At 41.3% G+C, this 20,290-nt stretch overlaps 1 protein-coding gene across 1 annotated transcript in view; it reads left to right on the top strand.

Moving 5' to 3' along the window:
- GAS6 (growth arrest specific 6) overlaps positions 1-17,622 on the top strand; it is a gene marked incomplete at its 5' end in the record, with an annotated part of 40,009 nt that extends 22,387 nt beyond the window's left edge. The window contains 9 exons of the mRNA XM_083854479.1: positions 1,505-1,630; positions 2,858-2,979; positions 3,098-3,216; positions 3,641-3,830; positions 9,106-9,270; positions 10,767-10,935; positions 12,514-12,686; positions 13,476-13,701; positions 17,042-17,622. Coding sequence (XP_083710605.1) covers positions 1,505-1,630; positions 2,858-2,979; positions 3,098-3,216; positions 3,641-3,830; positions 9,106-9,270; positions 10,767-10,935; positions 12,514-12,686; positions 13,476-13,701; positions 17,042-17,193 — 1,442 coding nt within the window. The 3' untranslated portion in view covers positions 17,194-17,622. The remainder of the gene's footprint in view (positions 1-1,504; positions 1,631-2,857; positions 2,980-3,097; positions 3,217-3,640; positions 3,831-9,105; positions 9,271-10,766; positions 10,936-12,513; positions 12,687-13,475; positions 13,702-17,041) is intronic.
- Positions 17,623-20,290: the final 2,668 nt, after the last annotated feature.

Here is a 20,290-nt window from a genome sequence, read left to right as displayed (position 1 = left end):
GTAGAAAGGGCCTAGCAAAGTTTGGCAGCTATTTTACATACCAGCTGAGAACAGAAAGTGAGGACCTGAAGTTTGTGATTGAAACTGTTGAATGAATTTACATAACCAAAACTTAAGCAACTGAGATTTTAAAAGTGTTAAGAAACTGCATGCTGAGACAGACTCAATAGCTCAACAATAGGTGCTGTTAAAGTTATGTTCATCTTATGAAAAAACAGGTATATATCTATTAGAGATGGATATGATGACATATTTCCAAATAATTTGCATACATGATCTGAACAACTTATTAATACTACCAGCAAAAAGAAAAAGAGCAAGATTTTGTTTCTGTGTCACTTCCACTCTAAAAAGTGATGACTGATCCCTTTCTAATGGGAGCAGCAACTTAGAAGAGCCAACTTCACTTTTGAATTGTCCTCTGGTACCAGTCAGCATGGACAAGTGGATGACAAGGGGCAAACACAGATGTGTTGGTTTTCCTGTGTATGTACATTTGTTCCATACCCTAGTACAGTCTCCTAGAGCACTGTGAGCACTATTATATAAGCATTCTGTAGCTTCAATGTGTGACTTCCAGCTGCCAACATTACTGTCAGGTGTGGTTATTAATAGCTCAGATTTATCATCGCATTTTGAGTTTTTTTATGTTTGTTCCTGTCATCATGGGCATACACACAAAAGTTCCCTCATCTTGATTTGTTGGCAAAGCTTCATGGGGTACTCAGCCAGTTCACTCATACATGGGAAAATCAACAAGAGTAATGTGTAATTGTAGTTTTAACACATACTAGAAAGCAAAAGTAAATATTAAACTCTAGGTATACTGAAATGTTTTGTCAACAGTGGGATTCTGCAGAGTATTAGTTACCATGTGAGGAAAACACTCAGGTTTTTTATGGACTTCCAGTTCCAGTTCATTGCCTTTCATTATGGCAAAACCCCACATCTCTCTGGCATGGTTTGTTCTCTGTGACAAATTGGGCTGCTCCAATCCTCTTTTACCACTACAGACCAGCAGATTTAGGTCTTAGCTTTGTGAATATATGAAAATTTATTGTTTGCCTGTCTGAGGACACATAACAGAAATCTCTGAAGTGCCACAGGCTGAGTGTTCCTTCAGCATTTTGGCAAAATTCATGCTGCCACTTCTAAGTTTCTGCCTGCTGCTTTTTTTAACCTGCAGTTTTAGCCCCCCTGACTGGGGAAGGTGGGACTTTTTGGTTTTGTGGTAGTTGCTTTGTTTTACAGTTTTTCACCTGGTTTACTTTGCATTGCTTTTTACAACAGGGGTTAATGGCTTAAGCTAAAAAAGACCAACTGATTTTTGAGGCCTAAAGTCACTTCTTATAGCTAGCTAACCCTAAAAGTAGATTCTTAGAGATACTATTTTTTTCAATTTCCAAAATTACACAGAGATCTCCTTTCCCTAAGCTCACTCCATGTGAACAGTGAAGTGATTATACTCCTCTGAAGTCATGTTGTTTAACTGCTTGTTTTGCAGACATAGATGAATGCACAACATCAGCAGACATCTGTGGAGAAGCTCATTGTAAAAATTTATTAAGCTCATATGAATGTCTCTGCGATGCAGGCTACAAGTACGATGACGTGAGAAAAACTTGTCAGGGTAAGCTCAAGAAATATGTTAGCATTTGTTATATCATTTAAATCTGTAGAACCCCAGAAATTTAGTTTTAGACTTCAGTAAAAGCTTCTTTTATTTCTTTTTTAATCTTGCTTACACTGGACTGGAGTTCTGTTCCCTTTCCCTAGCTGGGAGTGAGTTTGCAGTTTGCGGTCACCTTTGAGTTCATCGAGCTTGCTGTCACCTTTGAGTTCAGTGAATTTGCAGTCATCTTTGATGACTTGAATCAAGCTGTATGAGCCAAAGCAGTAAGATTTCTTGAAATTTTAAAAAGTGCAAGGTCTGGTGAAAGCTCAGAAGCATCTGTGCATGTTGCTGTCTCTCTTCATAGGACAGGAAAAGTTACAAAGCAGTAGCTCTTTTATCAAAACTTGTCTTTTGGTATTACTCTGAACTAGGAACTTAATATGTACTGAAACCATGCACAGTTCTTCTGGCTACACTGCCACAAATTTTCTCAACAGAGTAAGTTTTGAAAGCATTCCAAAAGCAGCATTGTTCCCTGCCTTTTGTCTAAGTTAACGTAAGGACTCAAATCACACTCCAACCAGTCCTGTTGGGCATTATGTGTTAAATTCTGCCGGAAGAGATCCCTGTGGGCTGTCACAGTGTGCATTTGTTTGTGAAGAAGATAAAAAATAGCTGAAGAAAAAAGAAAAGAAAACAGTGGATGAGAAACTCAGGGTTTATATGCAGTCCCTGACTGCAAGGAGCAGGAGCCAGTCAGTACAGGCCTAACAGAAGGGGCCTGAAGGGAGGAAGTCTTGTCTAGAAGTTGAAGCCCAGGGCTCTGCTCCAGCAGACAAGTAGTTGAGTTCTGCTTCCAGCCTTCCCACTGACTTGCTGTATATCTTTGGGCAGCTGGAATCTGTCTGTGAAAATAGATTTCACAGAATAAGCTGAGTTGAAAGGGACCCACAGGGATCCAAGGATAGAGTCCAACTCCCAGCCCTGCACAGCACCATCCCCAAGAGTCACACCATATGCCCAAGACCATTGTCCAAACACTTCTTGAACTCTGTCAGGTTTGGTGCTGTGACCACTTCCCTGGAGAGCCTGTTCCAGTGTCCAACCACCCTCTGGGCGAGAAACCTATTCCTAATATCCAACCTAAACCTCCCCTGACACAACTTCAGGCCATTCCCTCAGTTCTGTCATGTTTAAACAAACTCAGTGTTTTTGTCTCTCTTCTTCGCTGGTCCTGTGTAGATATAGATGAATGCGAAGAAAAGCTCTGTGAACAGACCTGTGTCAACTCACCAGGGAGTTACACCTGTCATTGTGATGGCAGAGGGGGAGTGAAACTTTCCCAGGACATGAATACATGTGAGGTATGTCAGTGTTCATTGCTGTAACTGCAAACAGACCTTTACTTTACAGCACTCTCTGATTCTCTTTCTGATGTGTGAGGAGAGAGAATAAGCACTCAGAAATGTGTTTTGATTATAGAACATCATACCATGTGTGCCTTTTGCTGTTGGAAGGAGTGTTAAATCCTTGCACCTGGGGAGGATGTTCAGCGGCACTCCTGTTATCAGGCTGCGCTTCAAAAGGAAACAACTGACGAGGTGAGGGCAATTTAGAATGACAGTGAAATGCTCTGACTGGCTTTGATGCATGCAAGGGAGTTGTTACAATGATAATTGACCCTACATCCCTCATTATTTCCTTGGATTATGAGGTCCTGTAAGGCTAAATGTTATCTAAACCAGTAATTAAGAAAAGCAGCCTTGACCACAGAGCTGCTAGGATAATTACTGAAGTAATCTTTATAATACTTACTTATCATACTTATAATAATTACTGAAGCATCTTTATTTTTGATGCTTTAGAAGCTGTATTCACATCTTAAAGCTTTCAGGAGTGCATTAAAAGCTAGTATGTTTTAACAGAGCTTTAGAGCTGCTAGAATTGATGCTATCTATATGGAAAGTACTCTGTGGTTTTTGAACTCTGCATAACTAATTTATTTCTTGGCACCTGTGCGGTCAGACTTGTGGCTGAGTTCGACTTTAGAACCTTTGATCCTGAAGGTATCCTTTTCTTTGCTGGAGGCCATCAAGACAGCACATGGATAGTGTTGGCTCTGCGCAAAGGACGGCTGGAGCTGCAGCTGAAATACAACGGGATCGGCCGCGTGACCAGCACCGGACCCCTCATCAACCATGGCATGTGGCAAACGGTGAGCACAGACCCCTGCCCAGGTCTTACCCCTTCTTGGCTTGTTTGGGATGTATTCTTCAAGTGCAGAGAAACCTCGTATATTCATGGGGAAATGCTTTTCCAACCTATCTATCCATTAAATGCCTGCCAGTGTGTTATACATTCTAAGAGAAGAATAGGATGTTTTTCCTAATAAATTGAATTATACTTTATATCCATTGTAATATAGACTGCATCTCTAATTTGCACAACCAGAGCAACCACTTGCACAAACAGTGCCTTTGAGATGCAGTAGGGCTAAGATGACTTCACAACAGTTCAAGAAGATGCCCTCTGGCTGAATGCTGGAAGTGAGTCAGAGGGAAGGAACTCAGATTTTCTGAGGCCTTGACAAAATTTTTATGCTACACTATACTTTTTATAAAGTCTTCAGGTCTGTTTATATATAAAATAGACTGTTTCTCTTGTAAAGATATTGGGGTGTATTATAGAGTCATAGAATTCCAAAGAAGGTCGGAAGAGACCTCTAAAATCATCAAGTCCAACTGTCAACCCAGTGCTACCACTGCAACCCCTAAAGCATCTTTTTATTGATATCATCATCCCAGCAATCTCATGAGATTGTGAGGATTGTAAGGGTTCATGTTCTTCTTGGCACTCTCACAGAACATCAACTGGTGATTTTGGGAGTGTTACAGTTGTTGCCATTTGTGCCAGGATCATGAAAAACATCCTGCAGTATGATCCACACTAGATGGGCAGTTTATACATGCTTTCTCACTTCTGCCTTTTCCTCTCCTTTAATTTTTTCTTACTTAATTGGTTCTTTTTAACTTTTAAGCTGATGTGCCTCTTGGGGAGTGGGTGGGAAGTTTTCAGCTAACTCACATACGAGACAAATGCAGATACTGGTAACTGTGAATCATTTTCTGGTTTACATTTTTTAGTATATAAAACCTCAAAATTATACATTAAAGAAATAAGCAAGGTGAGAAAAAATTGTTTCTAATTAATAAATGAAAACATCCTTGAATACATTCACTATCAACTACTGATATTTGGTAATGTTTCTAGCAGATGACATGATGTTTGGTGCACTTCCTTTAATGTCAGTGAAACAATTTTAGATTCCAAATGGAGAACTGTAGAGGTTCAGTGAAGCTGTAGATAAAATGTGTGACATGCTATATCTTTACATATAGGAATAGCTTCAAGCCAGTTCCTACTGAATTTTATGGTAAGATTTGTTCTGCTAATTTGAAATATGACAATTGTAATTGCCTGCAAAGAGAGGATGGTGACAGAAGATGTGAAAAACAGAGTGGATGCCACTGGGGTGACTTGGAAGTCACAAAAATCAGCACTCATCAAGCTAATTCATTTAACACAGGAGCTAATATACTTGTTAAGTGCCAGACCTCATTATGAGATTGTTACAAACTACCCCATAATTAGTCTGGGGGGATACAGCTGAAATGTGTTTTCTTTCTTCAGGGAGAGAAGGCACTATGATAAAAGTGTCATGTTTAGGCAAGAATTAAATGTCTCCTGCCAGCTATCAGGGTCAGGGCTCTAATCCCCAGGTATGATCCTAACCAAGAAATTGCCTGGCTGAGTGGCTGCAGAAATGCACCCTGTGTGTTTTCTGAGGGATTGTGTAAATCCCCCAGAAATCCTTCCCCAAGCCTTTTTGGGACAGTACAGACCAAGCTGTGGGGGTGCTGTGTGGGGCAGGTGGGCAGGACCCACACAGATGGGGTGGGGGCAGAGGTGTCCCTGCAGCCAGGGGTGCTGCCCTGCATGTGGGCTGCACAGGGCTGGGCAGCTGCCAGAGGCATGGATAGTATGGCAGGAGTAGAGGAGAGAGCATCATGCAGTCCTGGCACAGGAATGTGTGCCTGGAGCAGGTCAATGGCCGTAATTCTGGTGACTGTCTCCCAAAGTGAAACTGTGCAGTGCTGATACTGCCCCAAAGCAGAAGGATTTACCCATGGATGAACAGCAGCAGGAGGAAGGAGCCTTTAGTCTCTTGACTTCATAGTTTATATCTTTGACACCTGGGACCTTGCCTGGTGTGCTGGAGGGCTGTTGATTTCTCCTTTCTCTGCTGTATTATCTTATCTCTTGCTTTCACCCTAGAGATACTTGGCTCTCTTCTGCTTGACATCTAGTGTCCCACACCTCTAAATGCAATTTAATCTATATGGCTGAGTGATACAACTATAAATATGTTCCTACATTTTATCCTCTCCTGCATTTCTCCATTTTTCTCTCTGGTGTTTAATTTAGGAAATCCTGTTTAAGGATGTCTTTTTACTGTCTCCTATTATAAAACATGTAGCCACACATTTCATTTTAAGCATGGACTTGTGTGTACTTTGTAGCCTCACTTTTTATGAAGCACAAGCCCAATGATCTTCAGATGTCACAGTCCAGGCTCAAGTGCAGTTATGAGCTTTAGTCTGGACTTCAGTATGCACAGAATCAAGCCCTTGGTTTTGGTTAGATCTTAACCAGAGGACTTTGGATACTGGAGAGAACTTCATATAGGTGGTGAGAAAACAGCAATTTTACTATTTAACTTCCAGCAGATGGAAAAACAATGAGTGTTTAAAAGCAAAATATATTAAAAAGCACCAGCAATGTTCTCATCTCTTGAGCAAAAGTTGCATACTTTAAAGGAAATATGATGGCATTTTCAAAACTTCAGGCCAATATTTCTACCTAGGTATTTTCTCTGGTTTAATTCTTCCTAAGATATTTTGAAATGAGCGTTGAACCAGCATTGAAAACACAAACAAGCAAACCTCAGAAAAGACTTTTAATGTGGTTATTTCTGTGTAGTCCAGCTGGATGAAGTGGCACATATAAAACTATGATACTAGAGAATGCACTCTCCTTCTGTTTGTTTTGCATTTCCAAAAACAGTCATCATTTTGTCTTATTTTCAGTGTTCAGTTTAGTACTGCTCTGAGGACACAGTCTGGTTAGCAAAAATAATAACTTACCTGTACTGTTAAATGTCAGGGCTGAAAGTTAAGCAATCACAAGATTGGTATTTGGTTTTAACCCTGCAGCTGACTATGGGTCTGTCCTTTTTCAGTGCTGTCCACTTGCTTTTCAGCAGACAGTGGACAAGCTGCCTATGTGCTATGAGCCATCCAGGGTATGAATCCAAAACACAAAGCTGACTGCCCTTATGGCTAACCATACAGGAACCCTTAGCTATGAAACTGTCCTCCTGAATGTCCCTAAGCCATGGTGGCAGGCAGCAAGTAGCTTCTCCTTGCCACAAGAGTAGGGAATTGGAGTAGGATGCTAAATGCTTCTTTTGGTTTTTATGTGATGGTGGTGCACCAGCTGTTAAGCTTTCAATATAAGAAGCAAGAGCTTAAACAGCCAGAGAGCATTGTAAAGTAGGCAGAATATAATTTCCTAGACAGAGATCTGTTGAGAATTCCCACAGGGATTAACCCCTTCTCTAATGGAAGTTTTCACTGATTTGGGTTTGCTTGTATTAAAGATCAGATGCAGCTAACAACTCAGATTTTTTTTTTTTTAATGTTATTACTTCCTATACAATCTAATAAAATTTGAGAAGGCCATGAATTTCTGGTGGCCCTGTAAGTAGCCATATTTCTTCACAGTATGGGCACTGCTGCAGCCAGCTTTTCCCATTTCCCATTTGCTCTGTGTCTGCCCAGTGTCTGTGCCAGGAGCAGGGAGATGGTCTCTGCCAGCTCCTTGTGGCACTCTGTAGCCCTGAGCATTAGGGCAGTGGTGACCATGACACTGAGCAGAGGTGTCTTTGTGAGTTTTTGGCTACACAGCCTGTGTAGCTCAGCCAGCTGGGCTGTGGCTGCCAGGACCTGTGGGCTTGTGTTCCCACACACTGAATGGGCTTTACAACCATCCAATACCCAATAAAACCCTGTTTGAAACTGGCTCGTGTGTCTCCATGGAATGCAGTCTGGAAGTGTAGGTGCTACTTTAAACAAGCAAGCTCCAGACAAATAAATTCCTGTCCTGTAGGATATGGCACAGGGCAACACATCAGGTGCAGTGTTGTAGGAGTATAAACCAGATTGCACTGGAGTCCACAAGAAAAGAAAAAAGGTTCATGAGAAGAGCAAAGTCTGTGAATAATCTTTTCTACTATCAAATTCACTTTATCTTCATTAGTGAAGACTGCATTCCAAAGGGAGTGCCCAGGTACAAACCTGCTCAACCCTCCTTTATGTTACAGACACAGAGCAAGAGCTCAGAATGGCTGATGAGTGCAATTTCAGGACAGCTAGTCAAAATGCAGAGAGAACCTGGCCTGCTAGCAGAGAGAGGGAAGGGCATATCTAAATATCCTCTGAAATAGATAGTTGGTTCTGTAGAGCAGCTCACTGCAGCATCTGGGTGTCCCAGGAGCTGTACAGATGAAGAGTGAGTAGGTGGAGTATTTGTCATAGAGTGGGAAAAAGATTATGAAATAGTGGAGATGTGTTCCTTTCTTCTTCTCTACAGGAAGATTGGGATTGTCTTCTGCTACAGCCACAGAACACCCCACTGGTAGCTGGACCTATGTCCCAGCAGCAGAATCTCGGCTGCTGTTCAGCAGTCTGCTGCATCAGCTTTGGGCTTCACCTTCTCTCCCTCCACAGAAGCTCTATAGTGCTTCTCTGTGCAGTCTGGTCATAATCGAAATAATGATTTTTTAAACATTTCAGTGGTAATAGAAGTACTTCCTAGAAGTAGCTTTTCATAGACATGGAGGGAAAACCTGCAGATGATTTTTTGAGAGAAAAGTTATTGCTTACTACACATTTTTATTACCCTCTCAAAAGTTACATCATCTGTGGTACTTTTTGAAGAGGTTGGCATTCAAAGACTGGGTCTGGGAGGTTTCTACATTATTTTACACTGATCTAACAAAAGACATTTTGTTTGTCCTTCCAGTTTTTCCTTTCACATTCAGTTTCAATAGGAAATTTCTCATTAATAACTCATTATTGCACTTACATTTTGAATAAAGCAACCTACAAAAGTCATGTATTTAACCCACTCACATTTTTCCGTAGCTGTTTTGAAGTAGATGGACTGTCTTCACCATTAAGGGTAATCACTGACTGCTTTCTAGAGTAGATTTACCTATCAAGGTGGAATGTAACTTAAAAAGTGAACAGAGAGGTTTGGGGTCTGATCTTTATCTTGGGAATTTCACCGGCATCTGTCCTGTAGCTGAGACTGCAGATCCTAAGTTCTTTTCTTACTGAATTATTCAATTTGGAATTTTACTTTTTCAGATCTCTGTGGAGGAACTTGAAAGAAATTTGATTATAAAGGTCAACAGGGATGCAGTTATGAAAATAGCTGTCTCAGGGGACCTGTTTACTCTAGACAAGGGAGTGTATCAGCTTAATTTGACAGTAGGAGGCATTCCTTTCAAAACAAAGGACCTTATTCTACCGGTAAGTATAGCATGAATGCTTGTGTTCCTTTGCATGCCTGAAGGGCCTGATTTCATCTTCTCTTGGGGTAATGTAGATCCTTCCTCAGAGCAGTTCAACCTGCCCTGAAACAGTGGAATTATCACCTTCTGGATACAGCTTTCTGTCCATTGACTATAGCAGGAGCCTAAGCATATAGCAAAGTTGAGACTCCAGATTTTTTGATTGGTAAGTTTGGGTGAGATGTAGCCCACCTGTGGAGTTAGGGAACAGCAAAACTGGAGCAGATGACAAAATTCACAGTGGTGATGCTGGCTTGGAGAGCATGAGTGGCCCAGGGGAGGGGTTGGTGGGCACATTGCTGTGTGAGGGTGCCACTGTGCCTGCTAAGTCTGGAACCAACATCTGGGGCACGTTTTGTGTTGCAACCAAAGTTTGTGTTTCATGTATAACATATCACAGTTTGCTGTTTTGGTTTAGTAAGACCCAAGGAAAAACAGAAGCTTATTTTTCTTTATTTACTCCTAATTGAAGTAGATACAGCATATAAATAAAAGTTAAGGCATTCCTTGGGTGAGACTGGATGATTGCTGTGTTTCTGGAATAGCTGCTGCTCAGGCTGGTTTGAATGTCCACCACAAGCAGAGTTGGCACCTTGAAATCCAAATTTGCATCTGTTTATTCCTAAATGAGGTGACGAGCTTGTGATTCTGTGACTAGGAGTGCAGCAGCTGAGTGCGCAGCTCCTGTGCCTCACAAAAAGTCATTCAGGGCCACTGCATGTCAGAAACAGTAAGCTCAGGCTGTAGTCAGAATCTAGGATTGAGAGCTAGAAACTCCTCAGGTTTTTATCCTGGCTCAGACGCTTAATTGTCTCTCTTCTTCAGTTAATTGGGGGTAGTGGTGCTGATTTAGAGGCTTTGCAAGGAGTCTTCTCTTTACACAGTGACTCACATTTTAATGCTGATGTTTGGTACAGGATAGCCTAACTAGAAGCTGGAAGGGGTAAGGTGTGTACAGAGTGGTGTGCTGGTCTTGTGGTGCAGGTGCCCCTACTTGAGCCAGAACCCAAAAACTTATACCGTGATCAGCTCCAATGTTTGTCTTGTGTGTCATGCAGGCTGTTTGCAATGACAAAAGGGATTGGGATTTTCAGCCTTAAGTTAGCCTCCAGCATTGCCATGTAGAGCTACAGAGCTTTAGAAATAAATTGTACTAATGACAGGAAACACATAGAGAAGCTTACAGAATCAATACAACCAAATCAGCACCTGCACTAGCTAGTGCCCTTCTGGCCTGTGGAGTCAAGCTGAGCTCAGGGGAGTTTCCTGGGGAAATACTGACCACTCATTGCTTGGTGTTGCAGGATTGGGATTGCCACCTGTTGGTTTGCATTGCATAAGATGTCAAAATGATTTTTACTGTCTAGTATCATAATAAAACTCAGTATTCCTTTGCACCCAATTCCACTTCACTGGACGATAGTTGAGGCATAAGATACTGCTTTATCTTCCTAGATAAACCCTCGGCTGGATGGTTGCATGCGGGCATGGAACTGGCTGAATGGGGAGGACACCTCTATCCAAGAGACCATAAAGATGAATGAAAAGATGCAATGCTTTGCTGTAGCAGGACGAGGGTCTTTCTATCCTGGCCGAGGTTTTGCTGTGTTTAATCTGACTTACAGTAAGTAGGCTGGGATTTTTTATTTCTGGCCTGTTGTCCTGCCATTAACCATATCTGGTTAATAAACAGTGTAAAACTTAGATGTATGCCAGACTCACTGTTGATTGATGCAGAAAAGACTAAACTTGTGGTTCTTAGTGAAGGAAGGCCCATATATGATAGTTTGAGCCAGTGCAAATATGCCTAGCATGGATTAGGTTCTTTCTGTGTAGCTCCAGTAATACATTTCGCACCCAGACTGGCTCCAGCTCATCCTCAGCCTTAGAGACTTTACATCTCTCTGTCAGCAGCTTAGGTTTTTCCAGTCCTTACCATTTTTTTCCTGCTCAACAGGGAGAGCTGCAAGCCATACTGCTTGAGGACAGAATAATTGATATTTTCTATTGTCTTGGATTAACTTTTAATCATGGGGTGTTATTACTTACACTTGGGACAAAGGCACTAAGCCTATCTCTGACAGAAGCCAATGAAATTGCCATACAGTAATAACAGGTTTCAGGTCAAACTTGTCCATACTAATGTAGCACTCAGAAAGGCATCTTATTGTTCTAGGTTATTGCATTTGCTTATCTGTGTAATCAACTATCAGTATTTCTGAACCCATACAAATGCTGATCATCTATTTCAGTGTGGTGTGTAAGTCCTGCTCTGCTGGAGCCATCTGTTTGGCATTATGTGGATTTTTCTGCTGTGCCATGGTAAATTAGGGAGTTCCAGGTGTCTGTCATATTACTTAGCACATGGATTCAAATGTTGCAAAGTAAAGACAAGGCAGCATCTAAAGTGCAGGTGAAGTGCAGATGGCAGGACTCAGCAAAGGCTTCAGCACCTGCATTTTTTTTCAAACAATTATTTTCTTTCTCTCTCTCTCCTTTTTTTTTGCTTTTTTTTTCCTTTGCAGTGCTAAGCTTTATAAAGAATGGATTATTGTATTTCAAGATGTGGTGAACTAACAAAGCTAATACTCCTGTGAAGAAAGGTTGCAGGAGAAGGATTGAGGTTTTTTTGCAGCCTGCATTACCTGCTAAATTATAAGGGCACTAAGGCAGTAGGAAGACACCAGAAAGTTTAATTCAGGGTTCAACAGGTGAAATAAAATATGTCACACTTCTGAGAGATTGGTGATCAGGAAGAGTTTGAGTAGGTGATAAGTGTGGTGTGCTTATACAATTTTTGAGTTTAATACAGCCTTTCATAGAAATGTTTCCTGTGTGTCAAATTTCAACTTAGATTTCTCAATGATCTTTGGGCAGACTGGTTCAGAAATTGGTTTTTGATTGACCTATCTTGCAGAAGTTCTTTGAATGTGTCAGATTGGCAACCATGGGAATTTGACTAAGTCTTTGTGATAAAAAAGCTTAATGTTATTCTTTGACATTCTGAAAAGCAGCAGAATGCATAAGGTAATAAGAGGAAACTGATGCCATTTTCTTGTCCAATTTTATGTTCAGGTGCTTTTGAATTTTTTTTTTTTTTAATTAAAAAATATGTGGCAGTCCCTCCAGATGCTCTTCTCCAGGGAGAAATTGAACAGCTTACCTATTTGACACATTGTCCTATGAATTTCTTTTTCTGCAGTGCAACCTTCTTCTGGAAATGAAACCAAGACAAGTTGGGAAATTGAAGTAAATGCTGTAATTAGACCAGCAACAGATACTGGTGTGTTGTTTGCCCTAGTTACAGAAAAAGCATCTGTCCCTTTATCACTATCTCTGATTGACTATCACTCCACAAAGAAACTGAAACAACAGGTACAAATAAGTATTTTTTCAGAGAAGTTTCCTTGCTGTTTCCTGGTAACTGGAAGTCACTTTCAGAAACAGTTGTCAGGTTTGCTGCCTGCCTCATTATTTGTCCCACCTGTTCAAGGCATGGTCTGAAACAACAGTGCTTGCCTGAAATTCTGCCTCTTACAGGTGTGTGTCAGATGCTAATGAGGAGCTCTTGGCAAGTGTGGCCTAGATAAAGGATAGAACTGATATCTTGAATGCAGGCATATTTTATTTTTCTGGCACAGAAACTATTTAGTGCCATAAACCAGGGATTTCCATTCTCATCAGTAAGTGCCCCAAAGTAGCCAAGAGACAGGCTACAGGTGTGGGAAAGGTGCTGGGAAAGGCCAGTTACGGTGGAATGTTGAAGCTACTATTTTATGGCATTTATAACAAAGGGCTAGATTCTGGCATTCCACAAGGGTAAATCAGGGAGGATTTCACTGAATTCCATGAGCCAATTTTCATTTATAGTACAGCAGCTCCAGTTGGTTTGGTTCCAGTGCAATATAATGACTTCTGCAAGACCCACTAAGAACTCTGTCTGAGAAAACATGGTTTCAGGAATTAGTCCCACTGGTTCATTGCTTTTTCATCTATGCAAATGAGCTCAGAACACAATCAGCAATAGTAATAAGCCTAATTCTCTGGAGCCTCTGCAAAATATTTGTAATAAAAGGCACACTGGGCTCATCCGGGTACTGGGTAAGTGTAGCTAGATATTTTTCTGCTCACTGCCTGTTTTTCTTTCTTTCCCTTGCTGTTCAGTTTATCATCGTGGCCTTGGAGAACACAGTTGTGTCCAGACTGGCAATAAATCTGTGTGATAAGAAGGAACATTCTGTAGACATCATCCTCAAGAAAGATCATTTATCCCTGAGGGTAGATGGGGTAGCAGGAGAGAGTGAACTAAGCATCTCTGAGCTGGAGGACAGTCTGTCCATCTTGGAGAGCTCTTTGCAGTCAACGAAGACATACGTGGGAGGATTGCCAGGTGAGCCTCCAGTTTTGTACCATGGACCACAGACTTCCAACTCACTTTGCTGAGCTGGGAGTTAGGAAAACTCTTTCTGTTCAAGCTGTGAGACTCCTCTGTTTCTGCTTGAGCAGGCTTTGTCTGCAATGCAGGAACATAATAGGTCTGGGGTTGCATTTTCCTTGAATGATTGTGTCCTTCTGAGGGCAGCTGGAGGCAAAAATAGGAAGAGGAGCTTTTACTTGTTCAACAATAGGAATGATTTAATCTGAAGGCTTGCTGTAAGCTGCGTTATTATCTTAAACCTGGTAAAATCCATAGGAGCTGGACTGCAGGTTCCTGAAGTTTCATTAATGTAATGAACCCATGGGAGCACTCCTTGAGGGGAGTACTAGGGCCTCAAGTTGTTTTTCCTGAAACTTATTACAGCACGACTCAGTTAACTGACTGCCTCCCAGCAGAGAGCATGTAGGGCGCAACCAAGGGGTTAACACCATTTATAGTTTCTCTGGCTTTTCAGCAACAGCAGGGTTTCTTCTGGAAGGGCAGTTTGCTCCTCTTTTCTGAACCGGTAAGATCAAACTTGCACCTCAATCATGAATTTTGGCCAGATTTGGGAATTCGTTTCTTGTTCTGCCTGAACAGGTTTATCAGTCCCTTCTGCTGAGGAATGCTATTAAAGGAACACTTATGTCTCTGATGCACACGATGCCAGTAGCTAAACAAAATCTTGCCCTTACTTGCCCAAGCAAGGGAGAGGTGCAAATGTTGGCCTCTTGGTAGGTGCTGAAGCAATCAGGCTGGAACAGGGTGGCTGAGCTGCCACATGTACTAGGACACATGGTGCAGCTGTCTCCACCATGAGCAAGAGTTTAAAGAGGTTTTATGCTGATGATGCAAATGGCTACCAGTCACACCTGAAAGGGAGAGGCCACATACTCTGGGACATTTACACACAGGCAGGAACAAGGCTGAAATCCCAAACGTGGCATTTTCCAGTCTCAGATTGAATTATCTAAGTTGGCCATTTCACAGGCAGGAGAGGTTGCCTGCTTTCTTTTAAGTAGCTCTCAGATGCACAGCAGACACTTCCATAGCTCAGAAAATCATTCCATTCTGTCACTGTCCCAAGTTCTCTGTGGTTTGCTTAGACTACCTGTGCTGGGTGCAGCACTGGTTTAAATTTGCCAGAACTAAGTGTGAGATACCATGGCTGTGGCAGCTCAGACTCAGATGGCTGCTGTGGGTTTAGCTACTGCCCCTCCTTTGATGTGTTGTGCTTAGCAACAGGAATTTCTGCCAGCACTCTGCTTTTGCCATTGAGAGGAACCCAGCACTTGCATGAGAAACCCTGTCATTTGCCAAATAAATAAACATTTCAGCACTTCAGTTGGATTAATCACTCTGGGTTAAGTAACAGTACCAAATGGTCCGATCTGAGTTTGGCTCGTTCAGATTTTGAAAACATTTCCATAGTTTTTGGTTTTTCCATGCTTCCATACCCTGTGGAAAAAGCAGTATAGTGGTCAAACTTCAGTCTTTATTCCATTTGCTGCAAATAAAGAAAGAATTCTGGATTCAGATGTTTACTAAGGCCGATCCCAAGCACAGCTAATGTTGCAGCTGTGGAAGAAATACTACTTAGAGTTGCAACAGATAAGAGGGAACATGTAGACATGTATTACATTTTCCACAGGCTTTTCAGTTCTGGTAAATCCTAAATTATGTTATTTATGTGATGCATAAGTGATTTTTCAGAAAATATGCATTCCACCAGGTGATGGAAGCTTTAAACTAGGCTTCCAAATCTTTACATGGCCACATTTCAGACAGATCCATTTCTAGTCATAATAGAAAATGAAGTATTTCACACAATTTACAGCTACAACACAAAGAAAAAAAAAATTAATCCTTTACAAATCCATCTAAAAGCCCACACTGTCTTTCAGTCAGCCTGTGGCACATGTAAGAGCAATCTGTTTGACTCCTTAGATCAGTGTTCAAGCTGTTAAGTCACAACTTCAACTCCTTCTGACTCAAAATTTAGTTTACATTCATCTGAAGTATTACAACAGGGGTGTTGCATTCCTTTAAGCAGCCTTTGCAGATAAACTTAAGTAAATGGGGAGGAATGGGAAATAGATAACATCATTAATTAAAGCAACTACCGAGCAACGGTACTTCTCCCCCAGGAAGCTGAAGAGATTTATAGTATTTCTTTGTGACTTACAGATCTCCCACAAATGTTCTCTCTCCCACTCAGTCTTAAATTCTGTCTGAGCTGTATCTGATCACATCAGCCCTGCATAACTCCAGGCAGAACACTTTAAATTTCATATAATCTTGGGTCAACAGGACAACCTATTGTTCAAGTTGTCCTTGCTTCGATGTAAAGATAAGTGATTTATTTAGCTACCTGAATCACTGTAAAGTTAAATATTCTTTGAGACTTCCATTATTTTCCATTGCACAACTAGTTTGATTGGCTCAGCTTTGGATTGTAAATAAACTAATGACCTTTGGGGAAGGGTAGAGGACAGAGCTCATGTAGATTTTCTTGTTGTTATGTTACTGTGTGGAGGTTTGTTGTTTGTTTTCGTCAGTGTGTATATGATATTACAGAAGTTAGTAGATAGACTGACAAATTTCCTCTAGTCTATTGGATTGTACTTAGTGTCTTCTTCCTTGCCATCTGTTTTCTGCCCCTGGTAAACTGATTAAAAGAGCATCACTGTGGATCTCCACAGTAAAAATTAGTCTCATTAGTCTGACCAATTCAACTGATGCATTCCAGCACTTTCTGATGAAGGCCAGCAACCTTCCTGTGCTCATGCACAGCAAAATCATGGTAAAGATTAGTCCAGCAAGTGGTACAGGCTGCATTTGGGAAGTGCTTTCCTGTCATAAAATTCTCCCTATAATACTTTGGAAGCTATTTTGAAGACAAAGAGCTTTAGAGAAAAGTCTAACTTCTCCACCAATAACAAAGCAGAAGGTTCAGAGATGGAGGAGGGAAAACATGGAGCTGTGTGAACACATTTTGACACTGCAGTGAAGCCTTGCTGTTGTGCAGCACAAAGTTTCATGGTTTCACCGGGTCTGGAGGCCTTGCAGACACACAGCAGCTGGGGAAGGGTTCAGCCTGGGAGAAGGGCTTTTGTGCACCAGAGCAGATGGTGTTTTCCTCACGTCTGGGATTGTGCTCCTGCCTTCTGGCGAGAGGGCAGGGGGAGGTAGAAACCCTAGCATGGAAAGAGGTGAACTTGAATTCAATGCAGTGGGAGCCATCTGAGCCTAGGTGGGGTAGGTATTTATTTAAAAGCAGCTGTCAGAGATGTTTATCTCTCCTTTCCGACAGACGTTCCTGTCACTTCCACTCCGGTCACCGCGTCCTACCACGGCTGCATGACCCTCAAGCTGAGCAACACGGCACTGGACTTAGATGAGGCTCTCTACAGGCACAGTGACATCACCTCACATTCCTGCCCTCCAGTCCAGGAGGGTCAGTAGGTACCACTGCAATGCAAAAGTTTTATACTCAGAAACTTTCAGTGCTTTTCTTTTTTTAAAAGATATAAATTATTCAGATCTACTGCACTGCGTGTATAGTTTCTCTTAAACACTGAAGTTATGTAGAAGCTACTGATCCTTATGTCAGATTGATTATTGAAATACTCTTTGCTTTGAGGTTTAAAGATTGTAATATATTTGTAAATAGTTCAGAAGACTAATATTAAATAAGTCAAAACTACAGAATATACTGAAAGTGAATACTATCTTAAAACTGTAAGACAGTTTTATCTGTAATGTGGGAAACCTGGTAATATGTGAGTGTGGACTGGAAGAAAAATAATAATTCTGTATTATTTTTTATTACCAAACACTGCTTTCTGATTTGCAAAATATGAGAGAATAAAATATTTGCATACAAGTTTTTAATTTACCTGTACTGAGATTATTCTGTATTCTGTTATTTGGAGACAATGACTCAGATTACGCCTGATGTGGAGGTTACACCGGGTGGGGGGGGGGGGGGGGGGCAGGGGGAGGAGAGGGAAGGGCTGGGGTTTTTTGTTTGTTGGAGAGGGGAGTTGGTGGGGTTTTTTTGTTTTGTTTTGTTTTGTTGTTGTTGTTTTGGAGTTTTTTAAAATTTTTTTTGGAGGTTGGAGGTTTATATGCTTACATCAGTATTTTATATCTTCTCAGCTGCAGAGCAAATGGTGGCTACTATTCTTATTGCTAGAGTTTCTCTTTCTGGTACCACAGAAAGAAGACTCAGTTGTGACCTTTAGAAAAACTCTTGGTCAACAGAAAATGGAAAATGAAGTTTGGTCAGCAGGAAACATTTAGAAGAAAAGACTCAATAAGCTGAAAGCCATACGGCTTGTGTGTCAATAGCTGCTGGAGAAAATGATGAGGTGTTGAGAATTGGAGAATATTATCTGGTGATGATATATTTTTGCTGCTGCATTTTTAGGCTGCCTCATTTCACTGTGAGCCTACTGGGAGCAGAGAGGCTTGAGTTGTGAGAGTTAGCCAGGCTGAACTGCATGAGGTGAGAATATCTGTGGGAGTTTATGCAGGAAAGGTTTTAGAGCCATAAAGTGTACTCAGCTTTTCAGCTATCCTTCTGAAGTTGGGATGAGCTTTGCCTAGGTTGTCTTGAGTCACTTAAATCTTGTTTTATTTGGTCGTTGTCTTGCATCAAATTAATAAACTGAGTAATCTTGCAATATGCTGTAGTGCAAAATCCAAGTACTGGGTGGCTAAAGTTACACCATCCTTCAGAGGATTAGCATGAAAAAGGTCTAATTCTACAAGATCTATTATAAATTATTCTTGGCCAGTCATGTTACATTTTCCCTAAGCAGATAAAGAGATGACACATCAGTCTAATAGTCCTCATGTGTGATGACATCTGTGACCAAACTGTGAAGATACAACTGTCCCAGAGGAAAAGAAAAAAGAAGGGGAAGACTATTCCAAGCACATTTTCTGGCAAGGATCCCTGCTTTATTTAGCAAAAAAGAAGGTACTCTATTAGCCATTAGACATGACATCTTATCATGAGCAAATCAATCAGCATTAATGCTGTAGGGCAGAAAAGAACAGAACTTTATCACTTTCAACCGATCTACTCACTTATACTTTGAGGAAGACCTACTGTCAGGTCTGACCAGGAACAAGTTTGAAAGGAAATTTCCCACTAGACAGTAATAACTTACTGGCAGACTGTTCATGGATAGGAAATCCCAGGAGTAGTTCTATGTTTTTGCTTTTTTTTAGTTCATCAAGAGAAACCACCGTGTTCCTGAAAGTGCTTTATGTTACGGCTGATGACTCTGGATCAATTTGTGATTTGATGGAGTATCCAAGAAAGATTAGATTAGTATCTTCAGTAAGAGCTGGAAATCTTGAGGATATTCTGTTTAATAGACTGTCCATACTGCAGTGTTTTTTTGCTGTATGTTTTTCATGGTTATTTTAGTCCTTTACCGAAATACAGCTCTGTGCTTGTTTCTTGTTGATATTCTTCACAGTAGCCAGTATGGGGCTGTAGTTTGGGCTTGTGCTGGAAACAATGTTGATAACTCTGGAATGTTTTCGGCTTTGCTGAGCAGGGCTTGCATAGTGCCAAGACCTTTTCTGTTTCTCACCCCACCCCACCAGTGAGGGGGCTGGGGGTGCACAAGGAGTTGGGAGGGGACACAGCTGGGACAGCTGACCCCAAGTGATCAGAGGCATATCCCACACCATATGGCCTCATGATCAGCATATAAATCTGGGGACAAAAGGGGCAGGGGAGGGACAGTCAGAGTGATGGTCTTTGTCTTCCCAAGTCACTGTTTCACGTGCCATTGCCCAGCTTTCCTGGAGATGTCTGAACACCTGCCTGCTCACAGGAAATGGTGGATGAATTCTCTGTTCTGCTTTGCTGGTGTGTGTGGATTTTGCTTTACCTGTTAAACTGTCTCTATCCCAGCCCATGAGTGTTCTCCCTTTTACCCCTCTGATTCTCTCCTCAATCCCAGCAAGGGAGAGTGAATGAGTGGCTGCCTGGGGCTGGGCTGCTGGATGGGGTTCAACCACAAAAATCTCCCATCTATTAAACTTGGAGTAATTCCACTGAAAAAAAATACAGACTCAGAAGACACTTATTTTTAAACCAAGACGATGAAACAAGCCCTGTTTTACTTTGTTCTTTTCAAATGAAACATGCTAGCAAAATAGTTTCATGTCTGGTATTTTTGTAAAATCTCTGTGGTAGTTCACAAAAAAACTACCATGTGGCATAAATGAATCACAAACATGTCTGACCTTTGTGTTAATGTAAGTGACACTATTTATGAAGCCAGAATTATTTTGGGTCCTGGAAATGTGAATCCTGTGGTACATTATAGTACTCTGCAGTTCCATACTAAATGTGATGTGTACAAGAGCATTTAATTTTCTAATTCAGAGCAGAAATTGCTCCTGGACTTTGCATATGTGTGCATGTATGTGAACATATTTTGCATAGACCACAATGCACCCTGACTCAAAATGTTGTTTAGAAGAGAAACTCAGAATTTCTCAGTCTGGAGAATGACAGAAGGGGGGGTGGGGG

The sequence above is a fragment of the Zosterops lateralis genome, assembly GCF_965231275.1.
Source record: "Zosterops lateralis genome assembly, chromosome: 2".
Lineage (NCBI taxonomy): Eukaryota > Metazoa > Chordata > Aves > Passeriformes > Zosteropidae > Zosterops > Zosterops lateralis.
This window is presented reverse-complemented; position numbering and strand designations above follow the sequence as displayed.